At 27.9% G+C, this 26,091-nt stretch overlaps 1 protein-coding gene across 3 annotated transcripts in view; it reads left to right on the plus strand.

Moving 5' to 3' along the window:
- Positions 1-67: 67 nt before the first annotated feature.
- Positions 68-26,091, plus strand: part of LOC107451567 (EF-hand calcium-binding domain-containing protein 14) — a 72,958-nt gene continuing 46,934 nt past the window's right edge. Inside the window, exons 1-2 of one of the 3 annotated variants that reach the window (XM_016067708.3) lie at positions 68-532; positions 3,382-3,569. In XM_016067708.3, coding sequence (XP_015923194.1) covers positions 360-532; positions 3,382-3,569 — 361 coding nt within the window. In that variant the 5' untranslated portion in view covers positions 68-359. Of the gene's footprint in view, positions 533-849; positions 867-3,381; positions 3,570-26,091 lie in introns of those variants that run through there. The other 2 variants (XM_071183375.1, XM_071183376.1) reach the window with 2 other exon arrangements.

The following is a 26,091-nucleotide window of genomic DNA, read 5'->3' on the forward strand; positions in this document are numbered from 1 at the left end:
TATTTTAAGTATTATCCGTTTCAGAGACTTATTTTTTAATTTTTGCTTAACTGTATCCGTCATTTTTAATGTCAAATCGAGTCACGTGATCAAAACACAGAGATTAGAAACTTTTATGTGCGATTAGAAAAGAACACTATATAAGTTTAAAAACAAGTGCTTCAATTTTATTCAAGTATTAATTCTGACAATCAAACAATTTATGAATATTTAAATCAACTGTTATTTCATCAATCCGAATAATTTGTTAAAAATTTTAAATTGCTATGTTATTGTTAATAAATGTCTTACGTGGTACTATTATGTTAAGAAGTTCCAAAAAATAAACATTTCTTCTAGTTTTCAGCAGATTTTTATACATGTTATCCCTTGTGGATAAGAATCCTATGATGGAAAATGAACCACAAAAACTTATTAATAATAACAGCCAAGAGGCTGTTGAATTATTAGGTTTGTCTTCTAGTGACTCTTTAGAATCACCATTATTTTCACAATTCCAAGCACCAAAAAAAAGAAAAGTGAGATTTAAAAAGTAAGTCCGTAGAATTTGGAGCATATTACTGTGAATGGAATCCATCACACTAAATTTTCCATCGACTTCAGATTGATTTTAAAATTAAAACAGATTAAAAACATCATGTGTTATGAAATATTGTTTGGGCTAATCCTGGTTTAAACCGTGGGATAATCCATTCTGTCCTTAACCTTGCCAACTCTGGTTTGAATATAATAAATATGTTGAGGGTACTCTGAAGTGACTACAAGTTGGTCCCATATTTTTTTTAGTTACATACTTGCCACTGCCCGGAAATCACCCAAATTTTATGTAGTTACCTATACAGAAATCTTCCCAAAGTGTACTGCAGGTCTCTCAAAACTTTTTCTTTATTAGTAATTAAAAACAAAATCTGTCTAATCATTTTGAAAGAAAAAATGTTTTTTTTCTTTCTTTTTTTTTTACCTTCTTATTTAACTTTTTACTTACAGTGCTTAGCAAGGTAACGTCTGTCTTTTGGTGCTACTAGCTGTAAGTAATGGGTTAAAGTATGAATCAAAAATATTCTCATTGGACATCTCAAGCTCTTTGAAATAGAAATAAAGTTTTTGTTTGTACAGTTAAAATTTTAATCACATAATGCTTTTAGTGGTAGGAAATTAAATGTTTTTCCTTACATTTTAATTTAATTTATTAATATAAAAATTTTAATTTTCATATAAGAATGATATTATTTATAAATTTATTTAACCTTTGAATGCATGCTTTTAATCTAATGAAAACATATGGGGATTTTGAAGAGATTGGTGCATGATGATTCAGGGTTGGCAGGTTTTTGACATGTGACAGTTTTTGACGGTTTAAACCGTCACCTCAAAAACCTCACTGTCAAAAACCTATATTCATGTATGAAATTTAATTAATACATAAAATTTATATATTTTTTTATAAAGGATAGTGTTTCTAAATATGTTCTAGAAAAAGTAAATTTAAAATTTTGAAGAAGCACTTATCTTTTGAATAGTAACCAAAATCTTGTATTTTTGAAAACTCACATCTTTTGTTAACATAAGACAATACAAATTTAAGTGCTTTCTGTTAAATACACAGAGTAGCTAGTGTCGATTTACAGTATATTCAGCCTATTCATTTACTATGCTGAAAATATAGTTTATCTAAATACTTGTGAATTTCCTTTTGCTGAATGCTATATAGTTTTGTTGAATATCTAAATATTCAGCTGTTGAATAATTACTTTTTGCTTTCAAGATATACATTATTTGTATTCTTAATACAAGTGGAGAAAAAAAAATTAAGAGATAAAAATTGTTTTAAAATGATAAGTGTAATAATTATAAATAAATATAATAAACAATATGAATTATATTTATCATTATTCATAAATATAGCTACTTTTAAATTCAAATTAAGATACTGGATAATAAAGATATTCGATATAACATTACAAAAAAAATTTTATACACTTGTGTCAAGTTTGTATTTATACAACATAACTTGTAAGTTCCTTATAAAATTAGTTATATGTTCCTTATATGTCAAAAATACATAGTAATAAACTTTTAATTTTCTTAAATATCAAAAAAAAAAATTTTTTTTTTCAAAATATAAATATTTAAACAATTTTTATGCAAAATTTTTCTGCACGTGCATTTGAATATAAATGTCTAAGATTTTAAATCTGTTATTTTGCCTTAATTTTAATTAAAAAATATTTTAAAACCTGCTGATTACCTATAGTATAATTAAATTTCAATATAATGCATGGCAACTGTTGGTAGTTTTGAAGTTTATATATTTTCTTGGCAAACTTCAGTTTTTGACGGTTTAAACCAGTATTATACCCTTGTCATGTCAAAAACCACATTTTGACATCAAAAACCCAACCCTGATGATGATGTAACATGCATCTTTTATGATCAATGAGAAGTAATTCACATTTTATTGGCTTTTTGTCCATTGATCATTACAAGCTAAGGAGGTAAATCTGAAAAGTTAGATGCCACTCTTTCATTCTAAGTAAATTCATTTAATAATGTACGATAACATCAAGGGAAATAGTAGTTTTCATTTTTTTATTGAAACTTCTTTGAATCAAATTACTATGTCATTGAAACATATCTTGAAATAGCAAAGCTGGCTGACACTTCTGTTTGAAGTAATTTTCAAGGAAATAAAAAATTTAATATAATTTTCATTCATAACATTTATTAATGCACCTTCTCTATGTACCTCCTAGTTTTTAATTAATTTGATTCACAAAGGATACAAGTTCATTCTTGTCATCCTTTTGCAGGGAGCAGTGTTCACCAGACGTATTTAAAACCCTTCAGAGTATATGAAAGATCAATGTAGTTACTAAGCAATTCAAATGGAAATTGTATTGAGTATGTTCTTGATCTTTCACTTACTTCTGTAAATTTTTTAATGTTCTTGCAGATATAAAATACATATTATATAAAATGCTTCAGATGCATGTTAAAGAACTAAGGCATTTTGAAACTTCTATGTGTGTAACTTGTGCATGTTGAGGAATCCCTGCTATAAATTATAATAAATTGTGCATATTGTTTTTATACCGACTACTTTTATTTCATTAGTATAGTTTGGATATTTTTTTAGTGAAACTTTTAAGAAAATTCTTTAATATTTCTTATTTAATTTATCATATGAATCTTATTAAGATTAAATTTAAATATTAATAGTCCTTCTTTCTTTACTAGAACCAATGAATGTATTTAAAACTTTTTCATATCAAACCTGAATGATGTACGGTCTTTAAAGTTTTGTTCATTCTACAACATGCAAAATAATTTTAAATTATCATTAAAGAATCTACTAATGTGTTCTTAATTTTTATATTGCAGGCCATTTCGCTCAAACTCACGGTCAAAAGTTAGCCGTAATAGTTCTTCAAAGCCTTTTAAATGTGAAATTGTAGAGACTATCAAAATATTTTCTTATTTTGCTCTTTTGGCTATTGTTGGTGCTCTGCTGTGGTATGTCATGACATTAAGTACAAGAATACAGGAGCTACAAGTTAAGTTTTCTGATAGTAAGTACTATTTCTTATTTACGAAATTTGTTACAAATTAGTTTACAATAAGTGTTAATTCTGACATATATATTGATTTTTAATCTGCAAAACAGAGTATTATATAAATTTCGAACTTAATTAAGATTGTAACAGGGGAGGGGGGACCCTGCTCTCCTTTTTAAGTGATATTATACCTAGAATTGTTTTTATATGAAATTTGAAGAAAATACTTAAATCTTAAATAAAAGTTTGACTTTTGGTAGCTATTGATCACTTTTGTTGCTTATATTATGCAGCTTCAGTTATTTTCCTTTTACATTCTTAAACTCCACATTATATATTATGAACTTATTAGATAAAAAAAAAATTCTTATAACTGCAACATGTTTATTTAAAAATTTTGAACCCTAAGTAAACATAAAAAATTTTTGATATAAAATTGCTATGAATTTGTTACATTGTTTTATTTTAGGGTCTTGAAACTGTTATATATGTTTTTAAAAAATTGTAAAATCCTTTAAAGATATCCTTGTAAAATCCTTTAAAGATATCCTTGTAAAATCCTTATTACCCCACATTTCTTGTACTATAATTTCTTTTGAAATAAAAGCAGGAGTAATTTCAGTTTCTGCAGTCAACTCTATTTTTTGCATAAGAATTCATCTAAAATCGAATTCAGTTTTAATGTTATCTTATGTAATTTAATACTTATTAATTGTACAAATATGATGAAATAATTACAGTACAAGCTTTTGTAATGATGTATAATCTTTATTTTCAAGATTAGATTACTGCTTTTCAAAGCTACATCGATATTGGTTTGATTCAAACTGATAAATTTTTATTGATAAAGTAAATTTATTTGATTTAAATCACTGCAACCTGCTTTATTACCTTATATAAAAACTTGCTCTAATATATTGTAATTGAAACTCAAACTCTTGGAATGAGTTTTAATTACAGTTTTTATTAATTTGATTGCTAAAAACTTTGGGAACTTCAAATAAAATTAACAGTTTAAATTAACTTGTTTAAGGCAAACTCTCACAGTTCTTTCCTTATTAAAGGTACATACCTGCACTTTCAAATCATTCTGATTGAATTTCAACAAGCATGTTGATAACAACAGACTTGTTGAATTTGAAACATGTCATTTTAATTATATGTTGTTAAATGTTACAAAATCATATAAATTTGTTAATATATTAATTTGTAATCTCAAAATCGATTGATTTTTCTGCATTTGATGAATTTATTAGAAATATACGTAGTATTTCATTTCTGTGTGGTGTAAAAATATTAACAAATTATCATTGATCCTTAATTGTAGCAATAGATACTGCCACATTATTATTGTAATTGCAGGGTATCTGCACACCTGGAAAGTCATTGAAAATCATGGATTTTGACCTTGATTGAAATTTGTCATGGAAAGTCATGATTTTCAGTGATAAATGCTAAAAATTCATGGGAACTCCCAGTTCATCATGCATTTTTGGCTATTGGAGCGCTTAATAATGTTGCGTGATTTGAAAATCCTGCATCACAATTTATATTCACATGTAGGGCCCTAAACAAAAAGTTAACAAAAATGTTTTGAGCCTAATAAATATTAAAAATTTCAAGAAACCCTAATTTTAAAAATGATTTTATTTTGAAAAATTTTGAAGTTAATATTTTTGTTTAGTCTTTGAAATGTTTTTTTATTTTTTTATTTTGATTTATCGATTAGTAATTTGATAGTGCATGGAATGATGTTGATACTTTTGGTTCTTTGAAACTAAATTAACATAATTGACTAGAATTGACTTTAAAATGTATTATTCTGTATTTTTAAATCCATATTCTAATTTGTCTATTAGTTACCGCTAATTGCTGAGTTTTTTTAATTTTATATTTTCAGTTTGTCTAATCTTTAAGTCCTTTTTTATTGCCTTTGTTTTAATTGACTTATTAAAAAAGGTTTGCAGATAAAACAATGTAGAAAATGGATAAAACAATACAAAATAATAGATAAAACAATATTGTTTTTAAGAAAGAAAGTTATACTCCTTTAGATCTTCTTTAAACTTTATTAAGTACCAATGCATTTACCTTTGTAAATCATAGATTTAAAAACTCTAGATTTAGCAGATACCCAGTAATTGGTATTTAAGGTCCCTACAAGCAAAGTAATACCAAAATAGTTGTATTTTTTATTCATAGAGTTAATTTTGTGTTTATTGCCTGAAAGCTTTTGTTCTAATGAAAATGATTACTGTAACAATTATTTTGTTCTTATAATAAGTGTCTTTAAAACTTTGTACTTATGGAAAAAAAAACTTTTTTATGAAAAGTAAGTCATAATAAGTGGGCCCATTTTAGTGAATTTTGGATTGCAGAAATTAGATCCACGAGTGTTTCTTATAAGTATCCAAGATTCATTGTTTTACTGTCCACCATAAAATTAAAATCATGCAATCATAACAATGCCCACCCTAAACTACTTTTTGTAGACAGCTTGATTTGAATCATTGGAGTCTTGTAACGATAAATCTGATGTTTGTCAATGTGGCATTTTGCTTTAATATGTGTTTATATTTTGTAAGCATTTGGCAATTTTCTAGGAATAATATATTTATATATTTGAAAATTTGCTTGCGTTTTAAATGTTTTTTTTTTTTAAGTATTAAGAGTTACATTTTGTAATTGATAATAATTATTGAATTCCTTGAATACTCAGCAGTTTGTTTGATACTTAGTAAGTTACAAAATCATAGTGTTTACTGCTCTTGCACACAGTTGTACTCAATGTCGAGTTCATGTTTCCATTAAACATATTTTAATTGACTGTCGATTATTCAAACACTTAAACAAAGTTTTTGGCAATTTTTATACTTATCTTTCATCCTTGCTTAATGACCTTATATTTCACAATCTTATTTTTATCAAAACAACAGAACTATATGATATTCGTTAATTATAAATAAAATGTTACTCTTTAACCTAGTGACTGGTGCAGCATTACCTATTTTTGGTTCTTGTGCCAATAAATTTCAATCAACTGATGAACCAACCAGGACCACTAAAACATAACAAGGACCATCAAAAAGTTATATTCAGTGACATGCATGGCCAGACATAGTTCATAGAGTAACAGTATAAGTGATCTGTGTCAACCTATTTCTGTGATCAAACAAAAAAGATTGCTCTTTATCCACCATTGTTTTCCTCTGTGTATCGTCATGTTTTAATGATTCCACACAAAAGATATTCTTATTATATTAATAATATTCATTTAGTTTTAGAAATGTGTCTGTGTCTGTCATTCAGAAATTCTAGAGATATTTAAAAAGTTGCAGTTATTTCATTTTGAGAAGAAAACCAGTAACTGCTGATGACAAAGAAAGAAGAAAAAAAGAAAAACGAGGGTTTTGCACAATTTTAGATAAACTCCTCAAACAGCATGTTAAAATTTATATCGTAATTAACTTATTGTTGATAATTTTTACATGAAGACCACATATTTAAGTATATAAATCAACGACCAGCAAAGATAAAACTTTAAAAATAAAAATTTAATGACAGTTTTAAATTGTAATTGCATGGGAAAATGTAATTACTGTCCACTACTCCATTAAACGCTTCATAAACACATAAAGAAAATATTTAATTATTTTCTATGAATCAATAATTAAGAAGTATGTACAGATAAATATTAACTAATACTTAATTAAAAATTTAATTAACATTTTTTAGAAAATAGATTATATCTTAAATTTTAAAAAATATTAAGAATTTTTACTTTATCATTGCAAAAACATTTTTCTATCTCTTATATTTTTATATTATCGAAAACCACATTTTGTGAGCCAACATGTAATTTATTATTAGAATTCTTGTTTTTTGTTTTAAAATGTGTTCGTTTAGAGGGGCAGAAATTACGAAAAGGAATAGTAATGAGAATTATCTGGAAAGATACCATTTTTTTTTTAAAATTTAAGTTTTGTTTTTTTCTTAACTATACCATATTTGCTTTATAAAAATGTAAAAATATAATAAATATTGTTTGCTTTGCATTTAAAATATAATTTGTATATTTCATCTAAATTATTTATTGTTTATAAATGGGTAAAAATTGGCCTTGGTGATACTTTTTAAATGGTATAGTTTCCTTTTTTGCATACCTTGTGCCTGTTACCCATAAAACTTTTCATCCAAACAGTTTAGTAAACTTTTTACTCAGAAGTTTTATTCTTGATATTTTTATCACCCATATTTAAACAATTTATCTGAAATGAAAAATTTCAATGAGTAATTAAAACTGAAACTGCAAATTTCTATACCTAAAAAAAAAAAAAATTTCTATATAGTTTTTTTTTTTTTCCAAGTGACCAAATTCTTACTTGTACTCATAATTTTTAGAAAACTTAAAGCAATTGTGCAAACATTCTAAAGTATTCAATTCTTAATAAGAGTTAAAAAAAAGAGCTCAAAAAAGGCCAATACTTCAAATTAAAAATGAAATTCAAATTAGTAATGGTCATAAAATTGCTGTTACGTTTTAAAATTTGGTATTTTCATGTATACAGTCAATATTTGTATTATCAAATAATAGTGTTTTATTGTTTGAATTCTGACAAGAAAGATACCAAATATATAATAATACAACCAAATGAAAAGTAATTATATCTTTTGCAATAAGTGCATTTTAGATAGGGACAGTAATTACCAGTACAGTAGAGAACCGATTATCCGGAACGATCGGGACTATCGCTGTTCCGGATAACTGATTTTTCCGGTTTTCTGAATCGCTACAAAAAGCCGTTTTTTTAGTGTTAAACCCAACTAAAAAAAAAAAAATTGGAAATAATCTTAAAAATAAGAAAAAACGATGAGGTACTACACTAATGATTATTTTTGAAATGATGGTAAGGTAAAAGAAGGAAAAATCCTAAAATCTTATACGGAAAAAAAAATTTTTTTTTAAAAATTGCGGGAAAATTTATCGAATTTTGTTCCGGTTTTTTGGTTTTCCGGTTTTCTGATTTCCGGATAACGGGTTCTGTACTGTAATTAATTTTTTTTAAATTGAAAGGTTGTTGCTAACAAGGGTAAATGCATTATTCATTAAAAATAAAATCTTTATAACAAGTATCAAATGCACCGAAACGACATTATTTTCTGGTCTCCCTAATAAATGGTAGTGCTATTAAGCTTTACTGTTCTATATAGACGAGAGTTCTTTGTAGTAAGGAAGTTATATTTTATTTAGCTTGAGCTATCCAAAATGTTTTACTTGCACTTTTCGTATTTGTGATATTAAACACACAAAATTAGGGGGCACATACAAAAATATGTATAGAACAAAATATACAATTTATTCTAAGAATATTGATTATAAATATTCAAGTTGACTGCCAGACTGTATCAGAATATGTATGAATTTATCTTTGTAACACTTTTATTATAGAGTAAATGGCATAAAAAGTTCAGAATTGTATGTTGGGGACACGGGAAAGTAATTCACTTTACCTATATTTTAGATTTTATAAAATATAATTTAAGTACTAAATGTGTATGATGCTTGTTTTTTCTACTGCTTGTGAGTATTTTAAACAGAACATAGCATAAATAATGAAAATGAATATTTAAATGAAAAATATTGCTTAAGGATGCAGAAGTTAAAGAATTGAGAAAATAACCCTTATGTAACAATTAATGAAAATGTTGAAACTTCTGTTGTCATTTCAAGAAAATGTTGCAGAAAAAGTGCTAAGTCAAATATTTTGTTTAAGTCCAAAAATTATTATAAATAAATGTGTTTATTCATCTTTTGCAAGGTCAATATTTTGTCATTAAGTGCAGAATTTTTTCAGTTAAAACTTATAAAAGTTAAATTTATAAGGTTTCAAGTCCATTACTTTATTCATTTCTGTTCATTTTCAAGTCATTATGTGATATTTTGTGTTGACCTGTATTCGTCATTTTCCTATATCTGTCGTTCACTATATTTATTGTTACGTGTGAAACAGTCGATCCCTGTTCTACTGTAACCCAAAGTGCAATTTTTGTACAATTAGTTCTATTAAAAAAATATGTGAGCAATTAAATTAAAATATCAGCTAAATTACTTATTTTTAATTTATATATTAATTTCTTTCTTCTTCTTTTTTTTTAATATTATTGGCACTTTGTTAGGTATCTATATTTATGTATAGAAATCATTAAAAATATATTATGTAAATCTATTTATTTGTAGCATTTGTTTAGTTTTGTTATTTATATTAAATTTTGTTTTACTTAATCAATACACTTATCAAGTCAAATTTTATATTAATATGGTATAAAGAAAGCTTTTAAGTCAAATGCAGACCAAGATGTTTTATATTTACTGCTCTGATGAACATTTGACATTAACAGGCAGAATATTTTATATGGTTTTTATGATGATTAGTTTATGATTCTCAAAACACATTTTATACTATCTGAACAATTATGTGTTGTTTAAAATTTTGTTGGCATCTCTGATGAGTAGTTACTAAATGATTTCCATTATACCCTGGTAACATTGGTAGCACCTGGTAACCTGGTTTTATAACTAACAATGTAAACTCATGTTATTCTGTTACAATAAACATTCTGATCCTGGAAAAAATATTTAAAAGGTTTATTTAATTTTTCAAAAAAAAAATGACTTTATTGTTTTAAGCCCAAACTATTTTTAAATATTATATAAATTTATTTTGCAGTTATAAAATCTAACTAGAATTAAATGTATTACTAGATTCAGATTAAAACTTTGTTAAGCTATTATAGATAACAAAAAATTTCAAAAAGAGTCTCTTAATTTTACTATATCTATATTACATGACCCATAAATCATGCAAAGGCTTCATTTGTCCCCTGGTATGCAGATTGTTAAATTATCATGTGTAAAATTTGTATTTGATATCTATTTTGTCTTGTGTTATTAAAGCTGAAAAGAATTAAACATTTATTATTTGTACCCAGTAATCATTGACTCAGAATTGCTTTTGGTGTAAGAATGCCAGCTTTTTTTTTTCCTCACTCTCATATAATAGCTCTGAATGAGGGGGGAAAACTGAGTCTTTCTAAAAATATAAAACCTTCATTCCTGTTGATCCTTGAATAAGATTTAATAGTAACAATGTATAAAGTTTAAGGACTTAGGGCAATATGGCGAAAAAAAAGTTTCTCCCAGAACTACTTACTACATAAAACTGTTCCTTAGTATTGTTTCCAGGTAGTACAAGTTTACTGAATGTCATTTGATAACAGCACAATTCTCAGAAATACTTTACAGAACTCTTATATAATCTAATCAGGAAATGAATCTAATTTACAAATACAGAAAAGGACAAAAAGTTAAATTAATAATTAAAACATTAAATCAAAATAGAAAAGCACCTAAATCAGCTAAAACCAAATTTGCTTTATTTTCTCTTATATAGTGTTTTTTTGTTTTGTTTTTTCTCCAAAACTCTCTTCTGAACAATTTAAAAATGTTGCTTATCACTATATTATCTCGAGCCTTTCAATCTTAGAAGGATTTAATATTTTTTAATATGTTTTCAAAAAAGCAAAGATAATTTTAATTATTTTTTTAAGATAATTTTAATTAATATTTTTTGGAAAAATAGATTATATCTTAAATTTTAAAAATTATTATTTAATTTTTAATTAATTTTTAGGATAAGATAAATTTACTAGTTTTTTTTCTTCAAAATATGATAATTTTTTTTAAAATTGAGATAAAAAAAAATTTTACTCCTCTGTGCCCAAAGTTACTTTATATTTGAAGGGGGAAAAAAATTAAATTAAAACTAAAACCTCTAGCTATTATTTAATTTTTTTTTTTAAATATTCTATCAAATTCACAAGTGTTCGACTTCTGATTAAACTTACATGGGTTAAAATTATGCTATTGTTCTCAATATGAAAAAAAAAAAATTTCTTTTTTGTTAATATTATTTTATAAATTTTAGTGTTTGATCAAGGATTGATTTGTCAACATACAAAGGTGTTAGATAAAAATATTTTATGAGTAAGTGATATTTTAAGTAATATTATAATAATAATTTCCCCTTTGCACCCCCTACTAAGTATACAATGATTACCCAGTAAGCACACACCTCACGGCAAACGTAAGGCCGTAAGCTGGCATTCTAGGTAGGGTAACGGCAAAAGGCAAGTACAATAGGGTCCTTTATCGTTTGTNAAAAAAAATTTTTCCCCGGTATTTAACAGGCAAAAATGGCAAAGCAATCCAGAGGCAACAAAATAGTCCCGGTCCTTCAACGATTGCCAGAAGTTTGCCTGAAATGCCATGCACTGGCCCTCATTCTGGCCCAGATTTCACTTTATTAACGGAACCGATACGGCAATGAAAAGCCCGCCGTAATGGCACTTTAGGTGAGCCGGCATTGTCCCTTCACTAGCCCAAAAGTTGTGTGCTTGTTGGGTAGCTTCATGAAAATAAAATGTAAATAAGTATTATCCCGAGAAAAAAAAGGGATTATTTTTATCCATAAACCACATAGATTCAGTCCCTTCAAGAGTGTTGTTTCAATTGCATTCAAGTAGAAAATATGTTCATTTATCACTTTTTTACGATTTCTACGTCAGAGATGAAAGTAAATAATTCATTCAGATATTGTATCTGTAAAATGGGTTGTTACGCTTCAAAAACTCTGAAAATGAAAGTAGATCGATTAAAATTCGTTGATCTTTAGTATGGCGTTTAAGTTTCGTTTGTAATTTTTTTTTAATTAATATTTTTTTGTTTTCATGCTCAATTAATTAATTATTTGTTGCACTTCGACTAGGCTGTTTTTTAAAATGCTTGTGAAGAATTTTTATTTCGTAATCAGGGTTCTGTTTAGAAGAAATTTGGGTCCATTAACGAACCCTTCACAAAATATCTTTTCATAAAAACGGACCCTTCACAAAATATTTTATCTTACAAACGAACCCTTCACAAAATGATTTTTCTTTTAATCGGACCCTTCACAAATTTGTTTATCTTCATTATTTTTTGTTAATTGAATAAACCCTTCCCAGGGGAGAAAACAACAAAGATGGATGTAAACGAATTAAGTTTTGTCTTCGGCAGACGATTCTTCCATTATTCGTCGGAGATTAATATTCTATATATTCCAGCAGTATAAGCTAAATACCAAATATTTGTATGTTCCATCTCTAATTTAGAGTTAACAATTGCTGTTTATTTTTAAAAATTTAATTTTTTTAATTATAATTTTACAGTGCTGAGCATAATCTTGTATCTATTTACAATTTAAAAACTCGTTGAAAAAGTTTTTTGCAATAACCGAACCCTTATTTGCACAAGTTCGTAAAAGCAGGACCCTGGTTGAAAGAATGTGAGTAATTTTTTCAATTTCACGAAAACCGGACCTTTCACAAAATGTCTGGACAGACCCCTGGTAATTGTTAATTTTTATTAAGAAAAATACAGGGATCCTAAAAAAATCCCTGAGTCATATTCATTAGTGCCACTCTCACTAACTTTATATTATGATGGGTGGCAATCGGATTTTTAAATATTGCTTACATGTTATAGGTGATATATACGAACCCTCCTAATCTGTTCGTGGAAAATTTGTCACCATCGCTGAAAACTTTTGTGTTACTAGAAAACAAAAATATTTCTTACGCGTACGAGATTTAAAATCACTCACCTAGGTTCGTATTTGCGCGATTAAAGATCGTGTTTCGTATTTATGCGATTTTTATATTAAAGATTGCATTTCGTAAACATGCGGTTTGAAAATATAACATGGAGATTCGTATTTACACATACAAATCTATTTTTATTAAAACGGTAATTACATTCTGTTTATAAATACTTCCTACATGCACGTTTTTCTTGTTCAAATTTCAGGTATTTTTTCAATTTCATGTAAGGTGTTTTTGCCCGTAACATTTTTAGATTTCTATATTCAGCTTTTTTTAGTTTTTCACCAAACTCATCCCTGTGGTAGAATCAATATAGAGTTTTATAAAAATTAAAACATTAAAAAAAAAGCAATCCGTGATTTTCAAACAAATTTCACCAAAATGAGGTGGCGACGAGAGGGTTGAAGCTAGTTACTAGAGTAGAGTTATTCAATTGCTTGATATTTTTTTCTTCTTTTATTTAAGTCTGTTGAGTATACTGTGTTTTGATTTTTAACATTTATGATTGTGGAAACTGCAATCTGATCACTCGACTTTGCGTCATATTCTAGCCTCTAAATTCGATTTTATATAAAATGTGAAAATATGTTTACAGTTTTATTAGGTTACTACGAGACTTCGCAGCTCGCTCTGTTCATCAACTCCAGTGATTGCTCTTTTTCCATCAGTTTTTTCTCCCTTTCCTTTGTAAGTCTATATTTTTCAAGAAAGCAAGGATCATTTTGTTAATAAAATATGTATTTATTATAATTTTATGTAAGCACTTTTTGTTAGTATGTTTATCGTAACAAAATGAATGCTTACCTGGTTTTGAAAAATGATCAACTGTACTTGAAAAAAAAAATTAACATACGGTAACAATGTGTGACACAGTAATCAGAAATGAAAAGCGAAGTAATTTTACCCGTTAAGGATAGCCTTAAGTCATTACATTAATTCAAATGAGAAACGGTTTTTCTTTTTCTTGCATTAAGGTTTTGTATATATTTAAACATTTCAATATGCTATGATGTCAAAAAAATTTGCACTTAATTATAAAGTTTGCTTATTCAAAGATAATTCCATGTAAAAAAAATAAAAAATTTAATATTTTATTTAGTAATGATCGAAAATTTTTTTTAATTGTAATGTATGCACTATTTGCATCGTTTTAAAAAATGAAATTTTGTTTGATAAATTATAAAATTTGAACGAAATCAGTCGAATAGTTCACGAGAAATCAAATTTTAAATATACGATTAGATTTAAAATTTGATGACTCAAACTTTTCGTCCAATTGCACTCAAATTTTGTATTTTGCCATTTAAGATCGCATTTTTTATAATGATGTAAAAAAATTGTATACCATGCAATTTAAAAAATTTTCAACCATTATGAAATAAAATATTTAATAATAAACAGTGGAAATTTTTTTTGATTCGCCGAAGAAGTTCTCGAGATAAATCGAAATGCGCAAAAATTAGAATTAAAATTAAAGGGTCCAAAATTTTGACCGCTCTCCTGACTAAACTATTAATAGCAAATTTCCTGATAACAGCATATTTTGACTGTCTGGAATCCTTCGAAAAAAGAGTTTGTTTATTTAGATTAAGTACGTTTGTGTCCGAATTCGTTACTTGTATCTTGAATCATTGTCTGCACTAATAAATAAGCATATTCAAGGTCAGGACCTCGATGTCTGCCACTTGCATGTCTTTTACTTCACTTCATCATGCTTATTGCTAGAATAGTTGAGTGCGTAATGGAATATGCTAAGCAAGCATGATGAAAATTTATCTTGCTTACCCAGCAAGATGAATTTTCATTTTGCTTTCAAAGAACTTAGAACTTTTTCATTGAACTTACAAAGAAGTTTTATTTAACAAGAAAGAAAAAATAAAGCTTAACTTAAACATCACGTAATTTTTAAAATGACACGATAGTATTCTACTCTCCAAAACTTAAAATAGCTATAGTCGTTCCATGCATTCATCGATAAATCTATCTGATCTAGATCTGTCTTATATATACAAGCATATATTTAACATCTAATCAAAAAACATTTGTATAATGAGGGAGAAAGAAAACGTAATTAATACAGGGTATCCGCGAAGCTGGAAAGTCATGAATTTCGGTATTGAACAAAATTTGTCATGATTTTAACTATTTTTTTTAAAAAAATCATGTAAGTCATGGATTTAGGTTGCCGAAAAATCTAGTTTTTAAAATGGAATTCACCCCTTCCCCGAATTTCATGGTGTTCGGAATATCTGAATTTGTAACAAAATCCCCACAGTCATATTTGATTAAAATATAAAATGTTTTTATCGTGTTCTTTAGAAATTATGGTGTTCTTTCAAAAAATGAAAGAAAAAACATCATTTCTAGAGCGAATTATCTTTTAAACTTCTGTGATTTCAGAAGTTTTGTTATTATTTTATCAATTTAAAATTTTAGCTGAAGCAAGCTAGTCATTGGCGAATTTTTTTATTCCGAAATTAGAACAGAAAAATCAGGAGTATTTCTTTCCTTTCCGATGAACAAGAAAAGTATCTTTAGAATGTAATTCTGCAGAAAAAAAGAAAAAGAAATTATTTGCTTTTGTATTTTTTTTTTGAGCTATTTCATTGCAACTCTTTATTTATTCTGTTTTTTAAATTTAAAATCTATAAATATGAAGATGCAGAGTATAACAGTTGTGGTTATGCCTATCATTTCAGTGAATGTTATTATATAATGCTTCTTTAAATTGTTGTGTTTTTGTCGGAGAAAATAGTAACTTCGTTAAGTCATGAAAAATTCTTGGAATGAGTCATGGAAAGTCATGCATTTGAAAATTTAAAATGTAACAGATACCCTGTAAATACACTTACATTTAATATGTAAATTTATCTTTAAATTATTTTTAATATTCGAAAGAAAAAAAACTTAAAAATAAAGAAAGACAGAACACCCTTTTTTTCAGAGCTTAGAGGAAAAGGTGTAAATATGGGCACCCTCTTTTATTCTTTTGGTAAAGTTACTTTCAATTTGAAAAATTCTACATTTTTGTCTTTCATTAACAACTATAACAAGTTTCCTAACTGCGAGAAGGCAAAACAATGATTAACATAAATTATTTCATTTCAAAAACGAAAATTTTCAAAAATCTTTCAAAAAAGCACCAGAAAAAATGGGGTGCAAATATGGGCCCTTTTCAAAAAAGTTACCAAAAATAGTTCAAAAACAGGATAAAACAATAAAAAATGGTAGAGAATTTATTTATTACAAGAAAAAAAAATTATTTACAGAAATCGCAAACATAACTGGCTCTTTCAGCCCCGGCACAATCTCAGTATGCCAACATTTCGCATATAACACATTTCACCCACACCTCTTCCCGAGTGTCTTCAGAGAACAGTCCGATAATGAATCGTATCGTTGCATTTCCTTTTTTGAAGGCCTTTCTTCTTCCCACTCCTGCCCCCTGGCCGGTCTCTTATCCCGGAAAAACTTAAGGACGTCTTCTTGAGAGCACTTTTGTCAAGCGACTTGGTCAACTGATCCTTGTATGGTGATCCGGTGATGAGGCTGGACCTTGCTGCTTTGCGTCCACGAATAGTGGTTCTCTTCTGAAGGATTTTCACATGGTTATCTCTGGACAAGTCAATGACATCTGGATTTCGAACTTGGCTATAATGACCATCTAAGATGAGTAGAACAGTCCTTGGTTCAGTAGGACATGTTTTCTCAATGAAGTGAGTGAAACATTCGGAAAACAAATTGTTTTGAACTCATCCTGAATGATGTACTCTACCAATTGCACCATCCTCTCATTACAGCTTGGGTCATGTTTGTTCAGGGTCTTGCTGTTTACCCGTAAAAATTTACTGAAAAAATTTTTGTTGCTTAAAAAAAGGTGGTGTAATTATAAGAACCCTTTAAATGGGGGCCCATATTTACACCAATTCCACTTAAGAAAGATGGCCGCTATCACATGTAGCCTAAAAGCATGCATGACTAAAGGTGTGCTTCATAAAGGTGGTTAAGATCTCCGCTTTCCGGATATCACTGTGATATTATTTTTAACTAAACATAAGTACATGAAAAGAAAACGATTTCACATGCCTCTCAAAAATTTGCAGTCCAGAATAAACACCAATTTGCAGAATAACTCACGCTGTATCCACACTACTTGAAAGAATGGTTCAAACTGTTCTATACTATCTTATATTAGCAAATGGCGCCATCTACAGTCCTCGCCGCTAGTCTTCAGTACCTCCCATAGACACTAGGGAGGGGTGCCCATATTTACACCTGTGCCCATTTTTACACCTTCTCCTCTAATAACTGAAAACTTCCCCTTCTGAATCAATTTAGTCTTTATCCCTCTTCCAGTGATTTTTCAAGCTAGTGATTTCTGACTCTCCATTCTTATTACTCAATCATTGTTCCTTAAAATTCGTAGTCTGACACTTATTCAAGAAATCGTTCGAAAATTGAGAAAAAAACTTTTGAACCTGTAACGGTATGGTTTCATTTAAAATAACATTTTAAAGAACTGTTAACTGTAAAAAACGGGGGATATAACGTTATTCTAACCTAGTAATAAATGCCATCCGATTCGGCTATTTAATATGAAATATTTCTACAATTTTTTCCAATGAAAACTGATCAGGCGAAAAAATCATAACAATCCAAAACTTGCCTAATCAAGGTAATCTGGTTTTGGTGGAATCATTTTTATTATTTTTTTTTTTAATGCTCGTAAAGAATTTTTATTTCGTAAGGAAATGTTAATTTTTTTATTAAGAAAAATACAGTAATCGCGAAAAATCCCCGTGCTATAGTCATTCGTCTTGTGGACTTCGAGATTTGCGACAGCGTTATTTGTGCTTATTCGCACTGTTTTTTCTTTAATCTGTGTAGCATAAAGTATGCCCTATCTTTTTTGAACACTGATTTAAGTTAAGTTTTAAAAAAAAGTTAAGTTAGTTTAAAAAACTTATGTGGGTCCACGTACATATTTACCTATGTTTTCGTGATTTCGTATGGCTTTCCCTCTTATTGACGTAAATAATTTTATTAAAAAAAATAATTTTTGCTTACGCTATTTTTTTTTTTTTTTTTTTTTCAAAATGTAGATTTTTTATATTTTATTATTTTTGCAATTTACAATAGATTTTTCACGATGAGAGAAATTTAGTGAGTTATGAAAGTTTTGCTTGTACTTAGCCCTTAATCAAAATGTAACTCAAATCGCAAGCCTTTTTCTTACGAAGTTTAACGAAATGTTTGAATGATCTTAACTATCTGAAAAAAAATTTAAACCATTTCGCAATCAATTGAAGAAATCTTATGAAAATCCAAATTATTTTTGTATTTATTCTGATTCTTTTCTTTTTTTTTAATATTTGATTTTTTTCAGAAATTTTTCAAATTTATCAATATTTTATCACTATATTGGGGGATTTTTTTTTAATTGTTATTATTTATTTTATGGGAAGTACATTTAAATAAAACTGAACTTCTTTACGCAACTGTGTGTAAAAGAACATAGTGCGTGTTTCTCATGATTTTCAGAAATTAATCAAGATGACAAGTATTAAATATTAGAAAACAATTTTTTCCTTTTTTAAAGATATCTTTTTTTACCTTAGCAAAAACAATTTTTTTTTCTTTCAAAATTTATATCTACATTTTTGATTCAAAACTAAAAATGAAATCGACATTTTCTAAATTAATCGTTTTACCCCAAAGTCAAATTAAAAATAAATTAACTGTCGATTACGAACAGTTCGAAATATTTCGTAACCATTGTTTTGGTGAGTTCCTTTTCAGAAAAAAAAGTTATTTGCTCCTTTTTTAAGCTTGAATAATTTTTTTTCTTAAATTTCATTTTTTTTTCTTTTTTCCCTCAAAGCAATTTACTTTTATTCTTTCATTCTGCTGAAAGGAATCTTACATAAACATTGCTCTTGTTGCTGGTAAGCGAATTGCAACCCCTTCCTTCGTGCTGCGTATCAGCCTCCTGATGTCCGTCCAAGCTTTATCAGCAGCGTTTCTTTCTTTTTTTTTTTTAAACATAGAAATTGTAGTTTAGAAGAAAGTATACAAGGTTGTGATACAGTTTCGACTTTTCACAGAACATGACTGTTTTGCTGCGCATCTTCACCGCATTGCCTTGGTGTCTGAGCCACACTGCTCTTTCTGTTGCGACCTTTTGCAAAGAATGGCTACCATATTCTCCAGTTTAGTTTCTCCATCGTGATTAAGTTCTTTTTTTGGGTTGAGATCTGGATATTTATCTGTTCATTTTAAACTGTCATTTTTGATCTAATACCAATTTTTTCGTATTGTTGCTCGAAAGAATCGGTGCATTTTCTTACTGGTATTTCTAATTTTCTCCGGCTAGAAATAGAACAGTTAGTGTTTGACTTGCTAAGGCATTTTGTGAAGCTTGTAATTAAATTAATTATTTTTAGAAAAAATTATTTTTAGTAAATATTTATTTCTTTTTTATTATTTTATTTAATAATAGTCGAAAAACTTTTGAGTTGTATACAATTTTTACATCATTAAGCATGTAATCTTACATGGTAAAATACAAAAGTTGGCAAAATCACTCAAATATCTCTTGAGAAATCGAATTTTAAAAATGCTACTTTCTTTTAAGTTCCATTTCTCAGAAACTATTTGACCGATTTTGCTCAGATTTTGTATTTTGTCGTGTTAAATTTCGGCGCACATCGTTTTTTGGTAAACATTTTTAACTTCCCTTTTTGAGAACCTTCCAGCAGATACCAATCCTCCAACTCATCACTTTTACATAAAGTTTCAGATCTTTCCCTGGTATTCTTTTTGTCATGAAATAGTTGACTACAGTCTTTTCTTTTGCGATAGTAAGATAATTACTGTCGCAACTGAACTGCTGTCCATTTCTTTTGAAGGAAGATAATATGAAAGTGAAAGTCAACTTCAAGACGTTAAATGATAATGAAGTGAAGATTACCTTTCAAATTGGAAAATTGTTCGATTTTGAAAAGTAACTAAACATGGCATTCTAAGAATTAACATCGATAATGATAAGGAAAAAATTAAGTAATTGCCCTTTTAAAAGCTGCAAAAGCGCACGTAATTTGCGCATGAATAAACTTTAACTCGTTCCTCTAAACTTTTCTACTTGATTTATAATTCTTATCTGGAAGTAGTTAATCCCTATGTGTAACCAATTTTTTTCACGCAAACAGAGGAAGGAAGCGGCAAAAAAAAAAGAAGTGCTCGTAAAATGCTATAAATGTGCAATTATCAGGAACGTCGGCCACCGTTAACTGTTCATTTTTATTATATGCTGTTGAAAATTGTTTTGATGTTTTAAAAAAAAAATTCTCTTAATACCATAGAATCCCATGTTTTCTTCGATTGTTTGTGATCTCTTTCGGATTCTCAATTTGTGTTCAACACAATTATGTCTCAACTTCTACTAAAAGAATTCGCAAAATTTTATTTTAATATCAGTATATTTATATATTATAACGGATGTTTATGTCTATCGGTTTATATTATAATACCCAAAAGACAAGATAATCCCTAGATATCCTTGTCATGCAGATATATCGCTCATGGGCTGCAATAGTGGCCCAACTCAAAAAAATCATGTTTTGATATGAGTGGGTTTAAAGTTTTAATTGCAAAGGAAAATGCACAAGAAATGCTTTAGTTTGCTTAAGCGAAGATTACCTTCAAGTTGAATTATGAGTTGTGCTAGTATTGCTGCTGAAAAGAATGTGTATTTTCATATTTACACCTGTTCTTAGTCCAAAACGCTTGCTTTTTTAATTGTGACACTATTGCAGCCCATGAGCGATTTATTAGAACAGGCTAGTAGGCTTGTTCTTCTCGTTTTACTCAAAAAATGCACCGCAATCTTTTGTTATAATACCAAAACGACTACGTTTCGTCTTTAGAAAGAAAGAAAAAACTATATTTGTGTTTTGTACTATGTTTCCATTTGATTGTACTACAGTAAAAAGACAAACCTTCTTTATTTTGAGTAACATAATTTTTTATCCTATCCAGTATCATTGATGTCTTATTTTTGCCACCGAATTGGTCCTAAGAACCTTGTTTTCCTTCTCCGTTTTCCTTTATTTGCTGGTGGTGGTCAAATCAATAAGCTATTAACGAGGAGAATGATGAAGGGCGATCGCTTTGTTAGATCTAATATGAAAGTCTCTGGGCGTTGTCCTTAATTTTGGACATAAATAATTAAAGAATTGGAGTGAAAGGAGTTATCTTTTATCCTTCTGATAAATATTAGAAGAGGGATAAATGCGAGTCAATATAAACCTCTGTATTGTGTAGGTCCGAAATAGTAAATGGGACGTTTTAGTCGCAGTTATGTTTTTAAAATGATTATGCAATGTAATTAAACATTTGCTCAAACTGATTGATTACTTTTATTTCGCTTGAATTTAGCATTTTCAAAATGATGAATACTATGATGTACTTTTTTCTCTCCTTTCTCTCTATATAAAATTGATAGTCTTGTTTCTATATTCTCTCATTACTCGAGAAAGTATGAATTGGGTTGTGTTTATTTCTAAAGTTTGCACATTTTTATAGGATGGTTTATAAACATTCACCACTTTCAGGCGTCTTGTAGTTTGAACGCAATATTGAAAATACGATTTTTTTTTTTTGTTGAAAACTATTATTACAGAATCCCGATTATCCCATTTTAATCATTATAAAAGCCTTGTGATAAATATTAGAATTTTTCCCTGTGATAAATATTAGAAGAGCGAAAAATAAGAGTGAATAAAAACCTCTGTATTGTGTTGATCCCAAGTAGTAAATAGGACGCTTTATCCGCGTTACTGTGTTTCAGATAATTATGCAATTTAGTTAAACATTTGCTCAAACTAATTAATCGATTGTTATAGTTTAATTTATTTCACTTAAATTTGGCATTGTCTAAATAATACATTTTATGTCCTTATTTTCTTTCCCTGTCTCTGTGCTCTCTAATTACTCGAAAACGTGAGCACCTAAATGAATTGTGTTTATTTCTACAGTTTGCAAATTTTTATGGGCTGGTTTATAAACATTCACCACTTTCAGGCGTCTTGTAGTTTGAATGCTATATCGAAAATCCGACATTTTTTTCTTGAAAACTATTGTTACAGAATCCCGATTATCCCATTTTAATCATTCTGAAAGCCTTGTGGTAAATATTAGAATTTTTTCCTGTGATAAATATTAGAAGAGCGATAAATATGATTCAATAAAAACCTCTGTATTGTGTTGATCCCAAATAGTAATTGGGACGCTTTATCCGCATTACTGTGTTTTAAATAATTATGCAATTTGGTTAAACATTTGCACAAACTAATTAATTGATTACTATAGTTTAATTTATTTCACTTAAATTTAGCATTTTCTAAATAATAAATTTTATGTCCTACTTTTTTTCCCCTGTCTCTGAGATCTCTAATTACTCGAGAACGTGAGCACCTAAATGGATTGTGTTTATTTCTACAGTTTGCAAATTTTTATGGGCTGGTTTATAAACATTCACCACTCTCAGGCATCTTGTAGTTTGAACGCTATATCGAAAGTACAAAATTTTATTGTTACAGAATCCCGATTATTCCATTTTATTCATTCTAAAAGCCAAATTAATATTTTTAAAATTATCTTACTAGTAAATATAAACGAATACGAAAGCAATTTACCCATAAAATAATGATTATATAAAATTATTCATTATTTACACAAATTTTATTTTTTAATTTTATTGCTAAAAAGTAGTAGGCGAATTTTTGGCGGCATTGTTGTTTCTTCTCTTCTTCATTTATTTACTTTGTATTTCTTTCTTGAAAGAATTATTCTATGTTTTTTTTTTTTAAATTTTAGCAGCTTGTTTTGAAGTAATTGAGTTAATAAAATGCATTTTCTCAGAGAAAAGAGGGGTTATGAAAGATTATTACAAAACTTTTCGTTAAATAGGACTAAGTTTTTTAACACTTAGTTCTTTAATAATTTCGCCAGATCTTTTTAAATTTAAATCGGCTGCTTCTATTACATTTAAATATTCCTATTCATTTTAATTTATATAGTTAATTGTGTAATGAAATTTTTGATTTCACAGCTTTTCAAAATCCTTAAAAAAAACTTCTGAAATATTCTAGATATTACTCAATAGTTAACAGGAAAACTATATAATTTCGTAAAATCTACTCAGATTTTTTTTCTCCCTCTTAGTGTTGGCCTATGTAAATGGTGGTTACTTCCAATTTTTGACTTATTTTTTCGTATTGGTAATGACTTACAATTTCTGATCATGGGCCATTCTTGAATCAAGATTTTTTTTGTAATAAGAGAATTTTCACGAAATATATATATTTTTTTTAATGAAAATTAGATAGGGGATTAAGGGAAACATCTAAATTTCCGCTATAATGTTCTCCATTAGAGCAGCTTTTGACTGTTTTATATGACGATGACAACGTGGAGAAACAAACCGTTTTAAATTGTTAAATGTAACAATTATCTCGAACTTCCGTTAATTGATTAAATGGGAGATATAGTGTAATAAAAAATATATTATTAAAATTTTAAGAAATGCTTTTAGCTCTCTACGCATGATTGAAGCACGTCAACGATTTGGCTATTCTTTAGAACCAATTGTTTGTTTAATTTGTAATCGCTGGCGTGTGTTTAAGGTTTAATGGAGCATTCATTTCCATCTCCTCACATACCGCGCACCGGCATTACGCAAACATTAAAATTAGTAACCGTGACAAAATGGCACTCTCGATTTCCAGCAATTTTGCTGACCTTGGAAAATAAACTAACCGACTTTGTAAACAAAATCTTCTGTTTTGATCTAGAAAACAAAGATAAATGCTCTCAAACTCATCAACGTAGCTTATTAATTGCCAAGGAAATTTTTGAATCAACCAATACCCAGATGAAGTATTATATTAACCGGAATCTTATTAATATTATCTCTTATTAGTATTATACTAACGGGAATAAATTTATTTTTATTATTCAACGGCCAATTAATTGAAACAATTTTTATTTATTTTTACTTGCATCGTGGAATAAATTGAAACGATAGAAAACTGCTCAGTTTGTACTAATTCCCTTTAGGCGTAAAGTATATAGTTATTTTATTGTATTAAATGAGTTTTATTTTGATTTTTAATGGATGATATATCCATTTCTAGGAAATCAAGTGCTAAGTATAAGCATAGTTTATGTACTAACTCTTATTTAAAATTCTTAAAACCATTAAAATTGTAATTAATAAGGAAATATAGATAAGTTAACAAAAAATATCAAACAAACCAATATTATTACCATTTATAATACTTGTCGAGATATATGTTGACAAGCGAATGAATATTTTTCTCTCCACTTAATTATTTTATTATAATTGTTAAGAAAAAAAGATTTAATACAATCACTCGGATTTCTTTCATTATTTTTAGAACTGCATAGTAAATACAGCAGCTGCTGCTGATTATACAGTTGATAAAGTCTATAGGAGAACTTTAATGAGTATCTCACTTTCGTTTTTTAAAGCAGTGCGCAAAAAATAAACGTAACACCCTGATTAACTTTTGACCAAATGATCTGATTTTCACCTTCTGGGACTCAATCCTATTGTTTTGAGGGGGTGACCTCATATATGCTAATTAATTAGTGCAGCAAATGATATTTTAAGTTATGAAATCAGAGTCGAAAACGTGCTTTTCCTGAATAAACATACCTCTTTTTTTTTTTTTTTTTTTTTTTTTTNAATTTTTTTTTTTTTTTTTTTTTTTTTTTTTTTTTTTTTTTTTTTTTTTTGAACGGATTATGATTTCTGGACCCCCAAAATTTAGGTGGTTGCCGCAGTCTAGGAAATATGGTCCCAATTGTTTGGTCAGGAGAGCTGTTGGAAGTTTGGACCCCTTAATGTCTGCTTTACTTTTTCCTTATTTCGAGAGCTTTCTAAGTGAATCGAAATATTTTTGCTCACAATTATAAAATTTGCTTATCTTAAGGCAATTCCACAGAAAAAATAATTATTTACTTATTAATTAGTAACAGTTAAAGAATTTAATTTTGTACTGCAAAATAGAAGTCGGTCGAATAGTTCCCAAAACTCGAATTTGAAGGGGGGGGGGAAATTAGTTATTAAAAATTTGATTTCTCAGGATTCGACCGATTTTATTCTTATTTTGTATTTTGCCGAATAAAATTACATTGATTAAAATGTGACCTATTTTGTATACCTTACATTTTAAATTTTTTTTTTACCATTATTAAATAAAATCTTACTATATATAAAATTCTAATGATGGTGTCGCAGTTTTCCATTGTTGTCAGTGCATTTTTATTGGCCAGAAAATCACGTGGTGTGATCCAGTTTTTCCTCATTCGTCTCCTTATTGTTTTGGTTGTAGTCAGCATAAAATTAATAAAAGTCATGCTTTTCTTTAAATATTTTTGAATCCCTAACTTAAAGTTATTTTCCTGTACTGCTATTATTACGCTTTTAATTCAAGAGTTTAAAACTAAGAGAATTGCTGTTTTCTTATTAGTATTATAATGTAAATCTGCCTTACATTTTAAGATAAAGTTATTTAGAAAGGTGGTCTAACAATTATTATTTTTGAGCAAATAACATTAATATACTGTTATAAATTACAGTTAAAGAGATCTGTTAAATGATTTAGAACTTAACGATCAGCTACATGCACAATGAGATGCAGGCAACAACAAAAAAGTTGTTAATCTATCCTTCCGTTTGGTAAGCGAAAATATTAAATTAAGTATGTGAACTCATCAAATTTGTTTCAACAATATAACGTTATAACAATATAAA

This window comes from Parasteatoda tepidariorum, chromosome 7 (genome assembly GCF_043381705.1).
Source record: "Parasteatoda tepidariorum isolate YZ-2023 chromosome 7, CAS_Ptep_4.0, whole genome shotgun sequence".
Classification (NCBI taxonomy): Eukaryota; Metazoa; Arthropoda; class Arachnida; order Araneae; family Theridiidae; genus Parasteatoda; species Parasteatoda tepidariorum.